General features: G+C 42.5%; 1 protein-coding gene across 4 annotated transcripts in view; it reads left to right on the top strand.

The window, feature by feature from the left end:
• Window positions 1-21,410, top strand: part of PARD3 (par-3 family cell polarity regulator) — a 567,153-nt gene that overhangs the window by 194,907 nt on the left and 350,836 nt on the right. For all 4 annotated transcript variants that reach the window (XM_079996388.1, XM_079996385.1, XM_079996386.1 and 1 more), the window contains one exon: window positions 8,388-8,568. In XM_079996388.1, coding sequence (XP_079852514.1) covers window positions 8,388-8,568 — 181 coding nt within the window. The remainder of the gene's footprint in view (window positions 1-8,387; window positions 8,569-21,410) is intronic.

Below are 21,410 nucleotides of genomic sequence, written 5' to 3' on the forward strand. Positions count from 1 at the left end.
ATCAGGTTAGTCTGACACGACTTATTTTTCAGAAATCCATGCTGACTATTGGTGATCACAGTATTCCTTTCTAGGTGCTCACAAACTGTTTGCTTAATGATCTGCTCCAGAATCTTCCCTGGTATTGATGTCAGACTGACTGGGCGGTAATTATTTGGGTCCTCTCTTTTCCCCTTTTTGAAAATAGGGACAACATTTGCCCTCCTCCAGTCTGCCGGGACTTCGCCTGTTCTCCAGGAATTCTCAAAGATGACTGCCAGTGGTTCTGAGATCACATCTGCCTGTTCTTTTAATACTCTTGGATGCAGTTCATCTGGCCCTGGAGACTTGAATACATCTAAACTAGCCAAGTATTCTTGTACTATCTCCTTAGTTATTCTGGGCTGTGTTTCCTCTGCTGAATCATTTGCTCCAAATTCTTCAGGTCGGGCATTGTTTTCTTTATGGGAGAAGACTGAGGCAAAGAAGGCATTGAGGAGTTCAGCCCTTTCTGTGTCCCCTGTTTGCATTTCACCATCTTCTCCTCTGAGTGACCCCACGGTTTCTTTGTTCTTCCTTTTGCTACGAACATACCCATAAAAGCCTTTTTTGTTGCTTTTAACCTCTCTAGCAAGCCTGAGTTTATTCTGTGCTTTAGCTTTTCTGACTTTGTGTCTACACGTGCTGGCTATTTGTTTGAATTCCTCTTTGGTGATTTCCCCCCTTTTCCATTTTTTGTACACATCCTTTTTTAATCTTAACTCAGTTAAAAGTTCTTTAGATAGCCACCCTGGCTTCTTTAGGCACCTTCCATGTTTCCGTCTCATTGGTATTGCCTGAAGTTGTGCTTTTACTATCTCCCTCTTAACAAACTCCCAGCCATCATGAACTCCCTTTCCTTTTAGTATTACTGTCCATGGGATCTCACCCAGCACTTCCCTAAGTTTTATGAAGTCGGCTTTCTTAAAGTCAAGAAATTGAGTCCTAGTATGCTTGGCTGCTCCTTTCCGCTGTATAGTAAACTTCAGAAGAGCATGATCACTCGCGCCTAATGATCCTTCCACTTCTACCCCACTAACCAGGTCATCAACATTGGTTAGGACCAGATCTAAAATGGCTGTTCCTCTTGTTGCTTCTCCCACTTTCTGGACAACGAAGTTGTCTGCAAGGCCAGTGAGGAATCTGTTTGACCTTATGCTCTTGGCTGAGTTTGACATCCAGCAAATATCCGGGTAATTGAAGTCCCCCATTACTACTATCTCCCTTCCTTTTGCATGCTTGGCCATCTGTTCCAGGAAGGCATCATCTATGTCCTCCGTTTGGCTTGGGGATCTATAGTAAACTCCCACAATGAGGTCCCTGTTATTCATCTCTCCCTTAATTTTGACCCAGATGCTCTCACTTTGGCTTTGAGGTTCTAAATCTTGGATCTCTTCACAGGTATACACATCCCTGACATATAACGCCACTCCTCCTCCTTTCTTGTCTGGTCTGTTTCTCTGAAATAGATTGTAACCCTCCATTTTTACATTCCAGTCGTGGGACTTATCCGACCAGGTTTCAGTGATGCCTATTATGTCATATTTAGTTTGCTGTACCAAGAGCTCAAGCTCATCTTGTTTATTACCCATGCTTTGCGCATTAGTGTAAACACGCCAAAACTTTGGTGAGTATTTTAACAAAGATCACAATGGCTGTAAATATGCACATCTTTCAGCACCAGGAAATCATAAACAGCACCTGGAAATCTGAACTAAAGTTCTAAAAACCATGAAGATATTCTGCAAAAGACAGCCCTGTTTGTCACACTCTTTAGCTTAGGAACTTAACTTCTCCTCCCTAGGCCAAACTAGAGCTGGCCTGATTGCTTTTTCAAGCAGAAATAGCTTGTGTTTGGGTAAGGGAGCCGGGAACTGAGCCAGATTAGGAATGTGATGTATGTGTAGACTTTAAACCAGAAACGGGGAACCTGTAGCCTTCCAGTTGTTGGACTTCAACTGCCACGAGCCCCAGCCAGCATGACCAGTGGCCAGGGGTGATGAGATTTTGTAGTCCAGCAGCATCTGAAAAGCCACAGGTTTCCCACCCTTGCTTTTCATCTTTGCCATAGTACCCAATCAGAAACGATTTTTCAAAATGTCATGTTTTCATGCCCCTGGAAGCTTTCCTTCTTGTATTGCAAATATGTGCTAGTGGTGGGGTGGTGAAATCATATAATATTTTGTTAAAACAGAGGAAAGAAAACCATGGTAGAAAACTTTACTACTTGGTGAAGTGATTGTCTGGTAGGGCCTTTAGGATGTTGTTGTTGGCTGAAATAAACCCCCCCCCCCACTTCATCCCTGTACTTTTCACACCCACCCATTCCCATAAGCACATAGGCAGTGGCTGGGAGATTCCAAAACTCCCAAAGTACATAAGAAGGAAATGCAAGGTACTTCTCCTTTGGCCACCCTCTGTGTTTCTCTCTCTTGACTAAACTGGCCCCTAATTGAAGTACACTTGGGTGATATTGATTTCAGCTAGACTGAAGTAATATGGTTTCTCCTAGACCTAAGCACACATACTATGTTATTGCGTTTGAATCCAATCTTCCATTTCAGGGCTCAAAGCAACATGTCAGAACTTGAATAGTACAAGCAGGTCTAACATTGCAGTTTCTAGGCATTAGCTCACGGTAATAAGAGCTCCTTAGAGATTTCTGTGATTATAAAAGTTGGCTTCACTGTGTTATCTTCCTTGACATTAAGATACAACTCTCTCTGGGAAACTCTTGCCAAGTATTTCGTTGTTGCCAAGTTAATTAACCAGGAGAATCCCCACTAGTTTCCCATCCCTACAGCAGAACTTTCCAAATGGTGGGCTGGGACCTACCAGTGAGTTGTGGGAACTTCCTGGGTGTGTTTTCAGGCTAGCAGCAGAAGATTGGGGCATTGTAGGATAGATATATGTGGAAATATATTGCACCTGGTCCTGTTGACAGCAATAATACAGTTTGAATGGATTAATTTTATTCTCAGCCTAGATCAGTTACTGCCTGAATCTGGGACAGAAGCAATAATAATAATAATAATAATAATAATAATAATAATAATAATAATAATATCTTTATTGTCATTGGCCCCTCTCAGGGACAACGAAAATTACTTGGCTACTCCATCCACCCAGGTAGGGCACTCCACACAAAATCAGAACAACTATAAAAACACTAATTAAAACAATACAGTATAATACAGCAAGGGAGATTAGATGACTTTCAAAGTCCAGGTTTCCCATTCAGGGCCGAGATCGCTCTGGAGAAGAAGCTGTTCTTGAGACGGCTCGTTCTTGTCTTCATCGTCCTGTATCTCCGTCCCGACGGCAGGAACTTGAAGAGACAGTGACCAGGATGCGATGGATCTTTTACTATGTCCAGTGCCTTCCTATGGCACCTTGTGGCATAAATCTGCTCTAAGGTGGAGAGTGGGCAGCCAACAATGCTCTCTGCTGCCTTAACAACTCTGCACAACCCCATCCTGTCCTGGGTAGTACAGCTTCCGTACCACACACATAAGCCATAAGTGAGCACGCTCTCAATGGCACAGTGATAGAAGGCAAGCAGCAGTTTCTGCGGAATATGGTTTTTCCTTAGGATTCTCAAAAAGTACAGTCTCTGCTGCGCCTTCTTCACAAGCCCCCTTGTGTTGACACTCCAGGACAGATCCTCTTGTAATTCAATACCCAAAAATCTGAACGTTGTTACCCTCTCCACACAGACCCCATCAATCAAAAGTGGCTGGACATTGTTCTTCTGTCTCCTGAAGTCCACCACAAGCTCCTTTGTCTTCCTTGTATTTATGAGCAAGTTGTTAGCTCTGCACCACTCTGTCAGCCGCTCCACCTCATCTCTATAGTCCGTTTCACCCTCCCTTTCAGAGATGAGCCCAATCACGGTTGTGTCATCTGCAAATTTGACAACCCTATTACTAGGGTTTTCTGTTTTATCTGTTTTAATTTTTGTGTGTATATGAATCGACTTCTTTAGTTGTCTTTATTAATTACTGTCTTTCTTTCTCTCTCTCACACACAAACACTGTTCAGGTAATATGTGTTGCTGTATATACTGTATTATGGGTGCACTGTCACCACAGTTTCGGTGTAGAATTATATTTTAAATAACCCAGTTTCCATGGGGAAGGCCATTGCTTATTTCTCAGGGTCCAGTTGATCACCATAAGACCTTCAGGTCAGATAAAGCCTGCTCTTTAGTGCTCAATCAAAGCAAATGTCGATTTGGGTTTTCTGCAGATTGACCTTTGCTCTGATTGAGTGCTAAAGAGTGGGTTTTTCATGGGGAAAATTCTGGACCAAAAAATGGGCACCTGGGCATGGAGCTTTAAAGTGCAAACCTAGAAAGAGGAGAGGAGAGATAAGTGTGGATAAGCCCTATGGCTTGAAGTAGCAGCTCAACTAAAGGTTACTACTTGACCTCACACAATACAACTTTCCCAACTGGCAAGCTGATTGAAAGAAACAAATGAGAGTTTCTTCTTTCCACATTTGCCCCCACAAGAAGTGATGGTCACGTGTTGAATCATTATGGGATTTAGGGCTGTGCCAGCTACCCTTGCTCCCAACATCATGATGGCATCCATGGTGTCCTTCTAGATTCAGGTAGGTAGCCGTGTTGGTCTGACACAGTAGAAATATATTTAAAAAATATTAAAAAATTGTCCAGGAGCACCTCAGAGACCAACTAAGTTTGGTACGAAAGCTCATACCAAGACCAAACTTAGTTGGTCTCTAAGGTGCCACTGGACATTTAAAATCCCCCCCCATATATTTCTATGGTGTCCTTCTGACATTGATCAAAAACACCTGCAGCAAGAAAGCCTTCACATATACAGGAGTCTGTAGATGTTCATGCCAAGCATTTAGATGTCAGGAGGAAGGCTAGCCAGCACAGTGGTTCAGTGCATGAAAATTACTTCTGAAGAGGGTTGACATTTGTGGGTTGACATTTTGTAGTTTTATAGTTACTGAATCCTTATACTGTTGCAGCAGTTCTAAAGAGTTACATTCCGTTCTAATAACTTGTTTATCAATTATAAGAATGTGGAAAATACAGCATTTCCCCCTTTTGTTATGCAGCAATAACAAGAACACATTTAAGGAGCTTCCATGATGATACAATTAAGCTGCAGTTACAGGAATCCATCAATCAAGCTGTAGTTACAGGAATCTATGTTTTTATTGCAGTTTTTCATTGTGCCTGGATGCAGATAGTCTGATCTCATACAAGGGTAGGAGTATCTCTCTTGAGAGTCAGTTAATGAAGTGATATTGGAGACACACACTGTCAGGCAGTATTAAAATACTGCCATAGGATATTTTATAGCTCTTGTCATGTTCTGAGATGCTCCATACCTTTTCGCACAAGCATTACTACTACTTGCTTGTTAATGTTACAGGTATATATGCAAATTACCATTGTTTGTATGCAAGAAGAAGATTGTCCCTTCACTCTTGCCTAGAGATGCAAAGACCTGGAGAAAAACTGCTAATGATGTTGATACAAGCAATTCTTAGAACTTTGAATTAGTATATTGCTTTTAAATGTTGCTGTACATTGCCAGGTATTTCAAGATTCAGTCAACCATCTGGCATGAGTGAAGAATAGATTGGAAGAGATTTGCTAGCCAACACAGCCAGGCTTCTTAGCCTGCAGCAAAAGTCCTTTCGCTAAACCATATTTACACAATACATTTCTTAGGACTAGCCAACATGCTCTGAACCAACAGTTCTCACTCCTCCTGGCTTGCAGTGATACTGACTACCTCCACTTAAGAAGTTTCAAACTTTAAAACATGGCCAGCTCATTTATTTTTTGTCTGGCAGTACACAGAGATGTAGTTAGAAACAAGTAATTATGGACAAAAATTAGGATTTTCCCACCAGAGTGATTAACCCATGATGGGGTTAGGAAATTGACTTTCCCAGGCAGATTCAGATTATCTGAGTGTAAGAGACATTGATTCTGATTAGAGAAATTAACCTGAGTTTTGATAGTATTTTCAAAGCAATACTTACTGGGATGGAGTGGGATATCCTGTATTTTTTCATCTATAAGACTCCCCCATATATAAGATGCCCCCTATTTTTGGGGACTCTGATTTAAGAAAATGGGGGGAGATGTATCTATGTATAAGATGCCCCAATTTTTTTTTTTTACTTTTTTTGGGGGGGGGAAACCTAGTCTTATACACGGAAAAATACAGTAAGTGAAAAAAGTGTAGGTTCACATAGATAGTTTTTCCTCTATTTATTACGACACTTGCACTCTTGTGCTTCCTCCTCAGCAGAGTTTACATGGAATGGCTGTCTTACACTTAAGTAGGTGTGATTGACTGACTGATTGATTCATTCATTAATATATATATATTTGTCATTTTTTGGATAAGCAGGCTTATTTCCAATACAAAAGTGCACATGTTGGTGCTATGAGTTAATTGCACTTCAGCAGGCTCTGGTGGCATAAAGGTAAAGGTAAAGGTACCCCTGCCCGTACGGGCCAGTCTTGACAGACTCTGGGGTTGTGCGCCCATCTCACTTAAGAGGCCAGGGGCCAGCGCTGTCCGGAGACACTTCCGGGTCACGTGGCCAGCGTGACATCGCTGCTCTGGCAAGCCAGAGCCGCACACGGAAACGCCGTTTACCTTCCCGCTGGTAAGCGGTCCCTATTTATCTACTTGCACCCGGAGGTGCTTTCGAACTGCTAGGTTGGCAGGCGCTGGGACCGAGCAGCGGGAGCGCACCCCGCCGCAGGGATTCGAACCGCCGACCTTTCGATCGGCAAGCCCTAGGCGCTGAGGCTTTAACCCACAGCGCCACCTGCGTCCCACATGTTGGTGCTATGAGTTAATTGCACTTCAGCAGGCTCTGGTGGCATAACTGACCCTTATAGTTAGTTGGGGAAGCTCTGCCCTCCTGGCCCTCTGGGAAATGATAGAACTCAGAAAGCCATGTGAAACCTCTTTGGCAACGTCAGGTGGAGGTCCAGCACAATAAAAGGTCAGAGATGCTCCAGGTTGCTTATTCATTGGAAAAATGGTAGAAATCAGGGTTTCTTCATGCTAATAAGCTAACTCTTTGCTACTAAAAAGTGCAGTTTCTTACCAAATATAACTCAGTATCCAAAGTTGTTGCTGTACTAAGGTCTATGTGCCCTTGTTTTTTCTCCTACCTTTGGTGTTTCGAAGATTTGGGGGCAATTTGGAATGGTTTATGATATTGCAGGGGTGGGGGCAACCATACATATGCATGCATTGAAGTAACGTGTTTGGGGGGGAGATCTTTATTCCCAGCCATGGTTTTCCATCACACAAAGCACTTTATTTGTTTTTATTTATTTATTTACTTCTATTTATTTCATTTTATTCTATTGCCTATAGAAAAAAATCCCCCTGTGTAGTAAAGTAAGTTTTGGGTGTTTGTTATGAATGAAACTATTACCTCAGAGTATAAACCCCCTCAAAGTTCTGTGTTTTTTAAAAATAAAAAGAATAAAAAGGGAGGGGTGGAGGAGAATTCAGGTTTTCTAGAGCTTCTCAGTTTTACATCTTTATTCTTGCCATCTCACATGCACTTCTATTTCAGCTGTCATATTAATCACCTGGCATTTGGGAGAAATGGGACCAATTTATTTGCTTTAAAAGGGTTTGCTGTATGATCTTTGGCAAGATGTTTAAGCCTCCTTATGTCTGTCTTCTGTTTGAGATCTCTGGGTAAAGTCACATTCCTACCTTGCAGGTCTGCTGTGATAATAGCGTAATCAATTGTTGTAACTCATTTAAGATGAGAGGGTACAGAGATGTTCCCTCAGTATTTAAATGATGAAGTCAACCTCCCCTTTTCTTCTTTTCTGTGCTAGAAAATGGAAGTTACTTATTTTTAAGATGATAACATTCTGTTTTAAACAGTCTCTGCCACGGGTTGTACTTTCAGACTCCTTTATTTGTGCACTTAATGGGTGCTGCTGCTCTTAAGGATTTTCCCCACCCTGTGGGTTGCTGTAAAAATTTTAATTAACAACTATTCAGGCAATGGCACCTCCTAAGGCATGAGCTTTGTAGTGGCTAACCTTGACTCTGGAGCAAACCATGGGAGTGGAAGGTGTTGACGCAATATCTAAGTGGTGTGGGAACAACTTTAGTAGTTGCAGCAGGAACTCCCAATACGCATCTAAGTGAACAGATTCTTCCATTTGGGCTGTGATCTAGGTGGCATGCTAGCACACCCCTTGATGTGAGTGCTTGCACTTACTGGTCCAAGTAGGGGAAACTGCCACCTGTGTTCTGTGTAGCTGCTCTTCTGATGCTGCCGTTTAGTATAATTCCTCTACTCACCGTTGGCCCTTTTGTTATTCACAGCTTGTAGCTGTATTCGACGAGCAAGACCCACACCATGGAGGAGATGGCACCAGTGCCAGCTCCACTGGCACCCAGAGCCCCGAGATCTTTGGCAGTGAACTGGGCACCACTGCTGTGTCAGCCTTCCAGCCTTACCAAGCAACAAGTGAAATTGAGGTCACGCCTTCAGTCCTTCGCACAAGTGAGTAAAGGTTCCCGGTGCCTCGGCACATTTCATCTTCATTTACTGGGATGCCAACTTCTGTTACCCTCTCATGCTGCTGGGAATATGATTCATTATGTGTCTTTATCAGAAGCTGATTAAAGTTCAGAAAAGGGGTAAATGGTTGAGGCAGGCAAGTAAATAAGCTTCTGCCTTTTTGGTTTTTAATACAGTGCTTATGAGCTGCTTTAAACACTCATAAACATGTGTGTGTGTCTCTGTTGCATCCCCAATTCCTAAGTAGCCGAGCATGAAAACTTGTAGCACAGTTTCCAGATTGTAGTTTCCAGAGTGGCAGGATTGACCTAGCAAGTGAAGATAAAAAAGATGAAAAAATGAAAAATTGGTCTATAGTACGTGCTTTGAGTTGCAAGAGACTATGAATATCATGGAGGTTGCTTGCATCACCTGGCAGTTAAACATAACCCAATGGCACAGTGAGTTAAATGCCTTTCTAACCCTTTCAAATAAAAAAAAAGACCAAGGAGTTGTCTTCACATCTCAAGATCTGAATATGTCAAATTCAGGGTGAAAATAAGGACACGTTGCAATAGATATCACATTTAAAGTTATTTCCCTACTCTTATTTCATGCAGTACAACTTAGTGCTTGTTCTGATGTCATGTCACAATGCATTTGTTTGCCCATGCTACCAATCATTGTAGAGCAGGGACAGGGAAACTCACAGTATCTCTGTGTCAGGACATGGGGTTTCCTGTTGGAGGAGGTGGCAAAGGAGGGCAATAAATAAATATGCGCTCCTAATTTTGGTGGCATTCTGTTTCTTGTCCCTGGTCTCCCCCCCCCAATATCTGGAATAAGCCTTCAGAAGATTTAGAAAATGGGCTTAGAATATCGCTACATTGCTGGTCTACTTAAACACTGGTTCATGGCTACATTTCACTTAGTTGTCAGAAACCTAAGGTTGCAAGGAGGAGCTGAGACTGAACTTTATTGTTTGATAAGCTTGTCAACTGAGGAGTGTTGCCAACATATCATCTAGATCAACTTCCTCCAACTTACTCTCCATATGCTTTTGATTACAACAGCTCCGACTGGGGCTGATGGAAGTTGTAGTCCAAAACAACTAGACAGCACTGCGTTCAGAGAAGGTTGATCTAAGGCAGGCATGGCCAAACTTGGCCCTGCAGCTGTTTTGGGACTACAATTCCCATCATCCCTGACCTGTTAGCTAGGGATGATGGAAGTTGTAGTCCAAAACAGCTGGAGGGCCAAGTTTAGCCATGCCTGATCTAAGGGAAGGGTTTATCATCTTTCTTGTAGCTTGACTCTACCTTGATTAAACAAATGGTTTGCTGTTCCCCAAGAGTTAAGTAAGGCTCAAATAAAAACTAATGAAATGGAGAATCCACACACACTTCAAAAATGTCATCGGACAGATGAGTGGGAAAGGTAACAGCAGACGCATGGTATGCTTCAATATTTCCAAAGGAATTCCAGGGATACAGCACTTCCCCTCCCTTCCCCCCCCCCCAAACTATATTGCAATACAAAACACTACAAAAGTTTCCTTTCTCCATTGACTTTCCTAAGTGTTATCATTCAGCGAATAAAACTGTTCATGTTACATTTATTACAACATGAGAGGAAGGAACTTGTTCACCTCTTAGTCAACTCAAAATGCTAAGAACTTCTTACTGAATCACACCAAAGTCCATTTAGTTTATCATTCTATTTCTGGCAGTGATGAAGTAGATACCTCTAGAACAGCCTTCCACAAGCATGGCCAGTAATTGGGAATGATGATGGGAACTGTAGTCCACAACATCTTGTTGGGGAAGGCTGTTGCGTGGCAAGGCCCCCAAACCAGCCCCTCGTTAGAATAAAATTCACACTGACACAGGATTTTGGTTTAATGTTATTGGGCAAATTTTAGGCCACAACTTTATTGATTACAGAAATGTGAGTGGTATTGGCTTAGGCATTGGCAAAGGACTATATCGGACTCCTGCCCCCTTTGCAGGTAGTCAATAAGGGTAAACCACCCCAATAGGAAGCCACATCGGGGGAACCTGCCTGTAGCTTTCCTCAGTGTCCCCAGAGGCCTGACATGGCCCTAGTCCCTCAAGCAGACTTTGGACAGGATCCAGGCCCTGGATTCATTTAACGGAATACCCTTGGTCAATGGAGGGGCAGGCGATGGCTGACCTCCTCTCCCACACAAATCAATGAGCCAATGCCCAACCGCCAAACCTTACAAAGTTGTGACGATTGCTAAGAGGTAGGCGAAAACCTAGTGGCCAGTGCCAATCTGCCAAATGGAAAAATTTCTACCTGGCCCCTGTCCCAAGACAGGCGACCAACCACAGTCCAAAGCAAGGCCAGAGGACATCTAAAATAAAGGGTGGGTGGGCAGGTGTTCGACAGTGCGAAGCAGGTGCCTGACACATGTCATGCTGCCACTTTTATATCCCCCCACGATCACCCCACACAAAAGTGATTGGCCAGGAAGCTGGGGTGATTGTGGTGCCACCCTGGCATGACAGTATTGCTCTGCCCATGCCGGGGGGGGGGGGAGGAACCGGCCTGGGGGCCTGCCTGCAACCAGGACCATCCTTAAAGATGATCTCACCTCTAAAATTGTACAAAGGGGGCACTCACTGTTTGTGACATACTCTGATGTGGATAGCTTAAAGGTAAAGGTAAAGGTACCCCTGCCCGTACGGGCCAGTCTTGACAGACTCTGGGGTTGTGCGCCCATCTCACTTAAGAGGCCAGGGGCCAGCGCTGTCCGGAGACACTTCCGGGTCACGTGGCCAGCGTGACATCGCTGCTCTGGCCAGAGCCAGAGCCAGAGCCGCACACGGAAACGCCGTTTACCTTCCTGCTGGTAAGTGGTCCCTATTTATCTACTTGCACCCGGAGGTGCTTTCGAACTGCTAGGTTGGCAGGCGCTGGGACCGAGCAGCGGGAGCGCACCCCGCCACAGGGATTCGAACCGCCGACCTTTCGATCGGCAAGCCCTAGGCGCTGAGGCTTTAACCCACAGCGCCACCTGCGTCCCAATCGTGGATAGCTTAGGTTGTTCCTTTACCAAATTGTGGGTCCATGGATCTGCTTTACAGCTGAGGGATTAGGCTAGGGTTAAGCCAGATTTTTATAGTCTCTTCTACCCCTCATTCTTTTAAAATGCAGTTGGTTTGAACCTTCATCCCCATTAACTGTCACATGCATCTACTGCTTGTCCTCTATACTGAAAATGTTGCACATTGAGGAAAACTATTTAAAGAGACTAACTTAGCCAATGTATTTGCATGACATTTATGCTCAGGGAAGAAATGTGTGAAATATTTTGGCACAGATATCCTAGAAAATCAAAAGCAATGTTCTGTGTACCACTTAAAAGAATTTCTTTCTTTTCTTTGTGGAATATTTTTTGTTCTTTGGGATGCTGCACCCTGTGGGTAATTGGAGCCATACCACCAACGTGATTTGACATTAAGGCAAACCGATTTCAAATACCTGATTTAAATATACTTTGAAAATAGAAATAATATCCCTATTGTATTTCCTTTTTAACTTGTGAAGTGAAGCATGGCATACAAATGGTATTCTCAGGATTTCAAATAATTACCTTCTTATACTGTTCAGCTTCTATTCAGCTCATAAAACCCATCCAGTTTCATGGTAGTTGCAGATCCTGATTATTACATGTTGACAAGATCATATATCTATTAATTAGATTGGAGATGGGATGCAAAATTGCTGTAATTATTGTAATTTTCCAGCTAATTGTAGGGTTGGTGGTGAATATTTTACTTCTACCAAATGAAAAACAGTATTCCATCCGAAATTGTTTGGTAGCAGTTGTAGATATTTCTCTTTTTCTCCTTTGGTGCTTTGCATTTTTATTATTCCCCCACCCGCCTCCGCCTGCCCTGAGTATGCTTTTTCTAAGTACCAAATGGGCTACACCTTTTGACAATGCAGCTCATGTGGCAAAGCCTACATTTTGTTCTGCTGTTTGCATGCATCTGAGGGGTAACAGAGCAGCCTCTGTTTCGACGCACTGTCTAGGCGTGTTAAGCTAAGGCTGAATGATCTGCTGAGATTTTCATCTTCCTTTGTTCAGGTTGCCTTGTTCCCCCCCGCCACTTTTTTGGTTTGTGTTTAAATTGTACCACCTTCCCTAGAAAGGAAAAGGTTAGCTAGATCAGCTCCAGCTGAGAAAGTAATATGCATCTGGACTGTCATTACCCCCTATGCACAATACATAAAACCATGCATTCTCTGCAATAACCATGTACTGTGTGCATGGAGAGATGGCTTAGATTGGATTTTAGCAACAAATCAAGAATAATACTGGGAAATAAAGTCTTTGTGCTATTCTGTATACAAACACTACAAGTCTTCCTTCCTCCCTTTTTAAAAAAGTTTCTTATCTCCTTGTTTTTAACATCTATTTTTATATAAAACATTACCTAAACTAAATTTTCTGCTGCTGCATTTATTTAGTTTAGAGTAACTGTGTACTAGATAAAAGTGCATTTTTTATTATTACTAAGTGGGTATCTGTGTACTTTACAGAAGATGTACATAGGGAGCTTGCTGTGGAAGATGGGTTGAAGCAAACTGATGCTTATTCCCTGCTGAAATGTAGAAACTGGAGGCGCAGGTGAAAATTGCCAAACCTAATGAGCAATTTGGCAGATAAGACAGGATGTCAGGCAATGACAGTTCAGCCGCAGCGGCACTGCCTGTGAACCAACTTGTCTGTTTCAGAGGACTGAATTTAAATACTATAAATGTGATCGCTTGCCATCAGATAGCAAACAAGAGCTTTTCTCCTAAATATGTAGCTGTGCAAGCTTTAAAACATTTGAAGTGGTTTAGAAATGTCTGTCCTTCCTTTCTCATTAAGAGTTTATGTATATTTAGAAGTGGAGAAACTGGGCAGCTTAAAAAAATAGCAAGGGAATATAAAACAACTCATTAAATCTTCAGATCATCCTTATATTAAAACATAAGAGATAAAATGTGTAACTAAAATATCTCTGTGCTTATCCCCCACCAGTAAATGCCTGTTTCTTTTCTTTCTTTCTCTTCCATTCTTTTTGTTAAGTCTTAAATCACTACAGTGGTACCTCAGGTTACATACGCTTCAGGTTAAAGACTCCGCTAACCCAGAAATAGTGCTTCAGGTTAAGAACTTTGTATTCTGCCTCCACAGTCGGAGGCAATAATGCTTCTGAATAACAGTTGCTGGAAACCACGGGAGGGGAGGGGACTCTTGCGCTTGTGGGTTTCCCACAGACAAAGGGTTGGCCACAGTGAGAGCAGGATGCCAGACTAGATGGACCATGGGCCTGATCCAGCAGGCTCCTCTTATGTTCTTGTCCCATTATGGCTCTACTGTTGCACAAGTACTTCTACCCTGGCTCTTTTAATGCATTGTCATATTGTCTGTACCTGATATGTCAAATTCTCCCCCAGCCTGGCCTGGATCTACCATATTTTCCGCTCTATAAGTCGCACTTTTCCCCTCCTAAAAAGTAAGGGGAAATGTGTCTGTGTCTTATGGAGCAAATGCAAGCTGCGCAGCTATCGCTGAAGCCAGAACAGCATGAGGGATTGCTGCGCAGCGATCCCTCTTGCTGTTCTGGCTTCTGGGATAGCCACGCAAAGCCTGTTCAGGGTAGGGGGAGCCTTCCTCCTGCTGCCCTGAAGAGGCTTTGCATTGCTTTCGCTGAAGCCAGAACAGCAAGAGGGATCTCTGCGCAGTGATCCGTCTTGCTTTTCTGGCTTCTGGGATTCAGAATATTATTTTTCTTGTTTTCCTCCTCCACAAACTAGGTGCGTCTTATGGTCTGGTGCCTCTTATAGAGCGAAAAATACGGTACTTCGTCACTTACCCTTACCAATTTTATTTCAAAAATTGTCAGATTGAGTGCTGTTTCAAAAGGCACACATTCAAAGTCCAGTAGAAAGTTTAGATACCTGTAATGGAACAAGTATATTACAATTTTACCCTGTCCTTCCTTCTAGGAGATGGGATGTACAAGATTTCAACACTCCCCCTCCCCCCATTAGGATTGTGAGATTGGCTAAATGTGAGATAGTAGCTGGGCCCAAGCTCAGTGGTAGATGATCTGCTTTGCATGCAGAAGTTCACAGTTTCAATCCCTGGGACCTCTAGGTAGGCCTGTGAGAGAACCCTACCTGAAACCATGGAGAGCTGCCTCCAGTATTGAGCTAGATGAACCAGTGGATCTGACACAGTGCAAGACAGCTTCCTCTGTTCCTAAGTCAGCCAGAGACATGGGCACTTTGAGGTGGGGGCAAGGGGCAGATGCCCCCCAATGAACCATTAAAAAGTATGATTTTAGCATTTGTAGGACCTGGAGTATGAAGCAAAATGTACTGGCCTCTCCCTCCTCTTCCTTCTTTATGAGAAATTAGCCTGCTCCCCCTTTTATGGTTTTGCTTGGCGTCCCCCAACAACAAAATCCTGTGGATAGCTGAGTGGTGATTTGATCCTGGGTTTCTCTGACACTAGTTCAGTACCCTATGATCTACATCATGTCGTGGTTTTGCTCCATATTGATCCAGAGCAGACCTTGACGTATAGTTAGCAGGGTAAAAATGTAAACATGTTGCAGGGTTTCCAAAAAAATAACTCTGAGGCAATCAGCAGAGTTTACTGAAGGCAAATGAGCATAATGGTCACAAATTCAGCTCTTACGGATTGACACAGTCTATAAGAAATCCACTTCTGGCAAATTTAACTTAAATTTACATGAAGACTAAAACCTTAACACTTAAACATAGTATGTACAGAACACCACTCCAGAAGGAAAGAGAGACAGAAAGTGAAAACCAGGCTCATTCTGGCCTATAATTATAGGACACCATGACCTTGAGAGAAAGAGATAACAGAACCAGTTTGAACCAGCTGTTCAGCTTCTCTGAAGAAATAACCCAGACATCAGGAACCTTCTGCCTGTTTCCAGGCAGAATAGAAAATTTACTTGTCAGCTAGAAACTTCCAACTTGCACCAGCTTGTATAACACAGAGAAGCCTCCAGAACCTTCTTGAATTAATTAGAATAGGAAAGATCTCTACACTTTAAACCAATACTTTCTGTACCAAAAAAATGCAGACCTGACAGTATACAGCATAGTATCTTAATGGGGAAGGAAGAAGAGAGTCAGGCAGGCAGGCAAAGACAACATCAGGGGGTCTACTCCAGTCAGACTGTTCCCTCTGCCCCACAAGGGTAATGGACGCAATCTGCTCTGTATGAGGGAAGTGGAGAACAAGTGAGGCAGGCATCAGGGTCAGCTCCAGAGTGCTGCCTCCTCAGCACAAGGTCAACTGTGACACCATTTGCCCTGAGTGAAGGAGCAACTGTTGCCATCTCCTGCTTCTATGCTTAGTTTTGTGAGCACGTGTGTTTTCAAAATGTCATGAGGTTCTTTGGGGACACTAGCCAGAAAGCAGGATATAAATCAACTAACTAAATAAACAGTACTAAATTGTCTCTCCAGAGTAGACTTAGCGGGTGTCTTATCTTGACGTCTGTGGCTGACTGGCTTTCTGAAGGAGGACTGGCCAATTCACACCAATACTTGGGCTTGAATTTCCTAAGTGTGCCAGCTCCTTGACCCTAGCCTTGTGCTTGTGTTCAGGCACTGCACTGAATAGTGGGGATTTTGCACATCACTGCAACGCTACTGGGTTTTGTTTTGTTTTATGTTTGCCATTAGCAGTGGCATGGGAAAAGCTTAATTCTAAGCAGCTTCTATGAGTTCAGTGGTCATGTGAAGCCCCACAGAGACCATTCGCCTGAGGTGTTGATGAAGCTGAAAAGGAACCACCCACAGCAGGCGGCTTGTGTTGTTCTCTTCTTCACAAACAGATGTCATCCCCTTGAGACCAGAGAAGCGTGAGTAGGTGGGCCGAGAGATTTCATCTGTGGATACACCCTGTGGTGCTGTCTCATCAAGGGAGAGTTGAAGCAGATAACAAACTAGGGCTGGAGCACAGCTGTTTCTTTTCCCTGAGTTATCCAGGGAGCCGTCTGTGTTAGCCTCTTCCGTGGAAAGTAACACCCACCCTCCCAAAAGCAGGAGAGGGAAAACTGCATCTTGTCATATGAATCACATGCCAGAAACAGTTCCCCAGAAATTTAGCATTTAATTTAGTAGGTCACGTACCTCCTTACCTTCTCCATAAATTCACTTTCTTTTAAAATAAAGCCAGGTGCTTTCCTACCACCTTTAACTGGTGATGACAATTTCTGCTAGCCTCTCTCATGCACGATTTTGTAAGCACCGAAGCCCAGCAGATAAAAATCGCTCCTTTTTGCAGCTCTTGATAAGAATTTTTTTTTTTTGTTTATCTATCCCGACTGTATTTTTCATTTCCCTTTAGTGTGAGAAATTGCTTTGCAATCCCATTTTGAGTTTGCTTTTTTATCTTTTCTCCCCTTCTCTCCATCCCCCAAAAGTGGCAAGATATTTCTAAGTAAGTAATCCCTGTCCATCTTGAAATGGAAGCAGCGTGACTCAGGAAGAGCTACTGGCCCAGTATTTGTGACATGTTTGTGACAAAGATAGGTTAATGTGGTCCTAGGCTGGATCCAGGGTTATTATCTAAAAGCACATTGCACAGCAACTTTGAAGCTAAGCAGGCCTGGTCAGTACCTAGATGGGAGACCACCTAGGTCCCTAGGTACTTGTGTTCCACTCGGAAGACAGGGTATTAATGTATAATGACGATGATCATGATTATATATTAGATATGGAGGTTCCTTTGATAGCTTTTTTGGGGAAAGCAACACATAAATGATATTACTATTAATAATTTTATAACAACAGTTTGTCATGAGCACAAACATTAAGGTAAGTCCTACCCATTGTGTCTTCAGGCTGCGAAGTAAAAAACCACTGATGTATTGATACAGAGCTTCCTTGCTGGCTGAATTTCAGCTTTGCAAGACGTCCTTGAAAGGTCCCCAGTGTTTAATCTTCTTGCACAAATTTATTTTAGGCATGATTTTATATAGTTATTGGATGTTTTACTTTCTAGGGATTTGTTGTGGAATGCACACATACTTTAATGTGTCAATGTTTGGTTTGTAAGCTGCTCTGAGGTATCTCTTTCTGTAAGAAGCAGGAAAAACGTGAGGTAAAGAGAGAAAAGATACAGATTTAACCCTTTTTGTACATTGAGTTCACTAGGGATGGGCACATGCTTCCTTCTCAAATTGACTCTAGAGATGTAAAATTTAAGAAAATTTTGAAACTCGCCAAGGAGAATGGTGTCTGTTCGCACTGCCATGGCCATGGCAACTATCACTGCCATTAATGACAAGCCGAAGGAAGCTCATGGGAGAGGAGGTTTGGGACTCACATCAGCCCAGCAAATTTTAAATTCACAGGAAAAATAACCTTTTTTCCCAAGCATTCTCTGCAATTGCCAATCCCAATCCAAATTGAGCCTGAGGGAGCTCACTTATCTCTCATTTTGATGATTGCAGGCAGAACTTGCATTTCTTTATGTGGGTCAGGTTTACTATTAAACTCTTTGCTGTTGAGCTTTGATATATGTAATGCATTACACAGCTTTAACTGTCAGCTTCCATGATTTAGCTTTCTAGATGCGAAAATGTATGATTTACTGTCTTGTACAGTACTGCAATATTCTATATGCTGGATTTTATGTCCTCTAGCTGAGAATTAGCTTTTTGCTTTCCTTTGGCAGGATTACCCACCACACCACTTTTTATTTTATCCATTCAGATATGAAGCAGTTATGGAGTTTAGAGAGACAGGCCCATGAAGTATGGCAAATTAAGATTTTGGGAATTTACTTCAACACCAACCCAGTAGTATTCAGTGGGCTCAAGCTAAAGCTTTAACCTAGTAGGTTTCCTTACCAGGTCAGAGAGTTGGGTCCATTTTATTTTTTTTATTAATTACTACAGTGGTTTTTATGCTGCTTTTTAGTACCAAAATCCTTTCAAGTTGGCTCATGATGAAACAAAATCAAAACACAACATTAACAATCCAAGCATTGTAGCCACAGACCTATTAGACATGTTTAATACTTAAAAACTAGTGGAGCAGCATAAAAGCAAAAATAGCATACATCAAAATTATAGCTTCAGTGGAGTCTTGGGTTTTGCGTGGGCAGGGAGGGTGGTGGGTGGGTTGGAGAGCAAGAGAGGGGGTTTGCACAGCCCTGGTGGAGAGCAGTGGGGGGGGGGAGAGTTCTGTGTGCAGTCGGTAATGGTGACTGAGTCAGAGAGGGAGAAACGGGTGTCTCTGTGTTCCATGGGCCTGTTTTTCCCCATTGTAAACACCATGTAATGGCTTGCTTTGAAGTCGTTTTTGCACCGGATAAAGGAATTTTTCGCCCCCTAATTCCCCCCTGACCTGACCCGTATTTTGCCCATCCTCTTCTTTTTTTTTCCTGACCAAAGGTGGCAACCCTAGACAGCATCCATTTCACTGGAGTTGTCTTTCAGTTTAATAAATTGTAGTTTAAACAAATGGGAAATATTTCATCAAATGCTTTACATTCATGAAATTTAGTTAGAAGTGTTTAGATAATTAGGCCATAAATGAGTTTCATTCTAGTATCTCATGAAGTTGGTAATTGTCTACAGAAACTCATGCTCTCAATAAAATAATTTCAATCCCTCTTTTTAAAAAGTGCAACTGGACTGCCTTAATTAGTTGAACAATGCTAGCATCTGCATACATGCATTTAAATTGGGCTAATTTCATGCAGTGCTTATATTTATGCTGTGATTGGCCTAGATTTTGGTTTCCAAAAAGAAAATTGAATTCTGCACTAAACTTAATTTTCGCTGAGGTGTACCCTAGCATACATTTTATCCTTGCATTAATTGCAAAAGCAGTAGTTATTTGGAACTGAAATGACCTGCTGGTCTAAGTTGTTGCTTATATTGCTGTGACATGTTCTTTTAGATGCATTGCTATCATACTTCAGGGATGGCTTCTTTTATTGTGCTGAAGCAGAAGCCCTAAGATTTAGTGGGCATCCTCTACATCACAGTCCTACTGGTTCAGACCAAGCGCCCATGTAATCCAGCATTCCATTTTCCAATGATCAATCACAGTGCCTCTGGGAAGCCCCAAAGCAAGGCACAAAGGCAGTAGTCTTTCCCCTCTTTGTTCCATAACAGTTCTATTTTTAAACTGCTTTGAGGTTTTTGTTTTTGTTTTTAAAAAAAGCAATCAAGTGAGCCTGCAGGATAGTTCAGTCGGTAGAGCATGGGACCCAAGGTTGTGTGTTTGAGCCACATGTTGGGCAAAAAGATTCCTGCGTTGTAGGTGGTTGGATTAGATGACCCTCATGGTCCCTTCCAACTCTACAATTCTGTGATTCGAAGTGGTGCAAAATGTTATTAAATAAATTTTAAAAGTATTATTATTGTTGCGATATTTTATAACAAACATATTGCTCTGTGAGGCCAAGAGGGGGATCTTGTCATCTGTGCAGCCCAGGATCTCCATATACACTGCCCAGGCTTGCACCCGAAGGCACACTTCATTGTCTCTTGAGACAGGAGGAGGCCAACTAGCAATAAAGACATGGTTATAATCTGTATGATATATTTATTAAGAGTCTGGCATCTTCACTATACAGTTACCATTGTATACTAAAGTCCCACCTCTTTACCCTGGCCTTTGACCACCTCCTTACTCTGGCTGGCCTATTCTTGTGATTGTAATTAATTTTAAACTGTATTTTAAATTGCTGTCACCTGCCCTGGAACTTTAGGGTCAAGGATACATAAGTAATAAGTAATCAATGCCCATTAGCAATGGTAGATGCTGGACTAGATGGGCTGTTAGCACTTCTTATGTTCTTATTGTACTGTGCTGGCATCCATCTCTCTCTGGAGACAATGGAAGAGTGTGCCTGTGGAGCGAAGTCAAACTATTGGAAAGTTGCAGTGCCTGCAGTGGTTATAAAGAGCGATACAGGAGAGACATGTTTTGTTGCAGGTGGGTCAGATGAAGGCATCCGATTATTCTTATTATTATAAGCTATGTCCCAAAAGCAGAGCAGCTAACCTTTAGCCTAAGCTGCTGGGGATGATGACAGCTTTTTCTGATGAAGGAAAATGTGCAGTCAATGAGCATCATAACATCAGCAGGACAGACCATAGCTTTGTGGCAGAGTACATGCTTTGTCCTAGATTCAATCTCTGGCATTCCCTGTTAAAAGGCTCAGGTGGCAAGTGATGGGAAAGACAGGGGCATAAGACCCAGAAGAGCTACTTAAATACAGAAAAGGCAGCAGTGAATTAGATGGATAAATAATCCTCTCCAGTTACAAGGCAGCTTCCTATGTGGGCATGTTGAAAGCTGCAATTCTAGACCCCAACATCATCATTATTTTTCTACTCAAGGGGGCCAACTGCAGAGCATTAGTATTTATTAGGGGATGACATGCACTCATAAACAACTACGCATTTCCCTTGCCCTCTGCCAGGCACCCTCCCTTTTTTTCTTGTTGACGGCTGGCTACAAACAATTTTTCATGTCATTTACATGGGCACTCCCAATTAGAATGCAAGTGAATATTTCACAGAAAAATAAATGTGACAAGTTTTGCCTTTCATGGTATTTGCCAGTTGTCTGTGAGAAAATTGAGGTTTTCTAAGCTTAATGCACATTTAAGACGGATTATTTGTATGTCTGCTGCAAATAATAATGGTTTAGAGACAACTTAGTGGGAGACTAAAGCACTAAAAAGTGCCACCTGTCAGTAACTCAATCTGTCAGAGCCTGTCTTTGCATGCAGAGGAAGTTCCTAACTC

The sequence above is a fragment of the Podarcis cretensis genome, assembly GCF_951804945.1.
Source record: "Podarcis cretensis genome assembly, chromosome: 12".
NCBI lineage: Eukaryota > Metazoa > Chordata > Lepidosauria > Squamata > Lacertidae > Podarcis > Podarcis cretensis.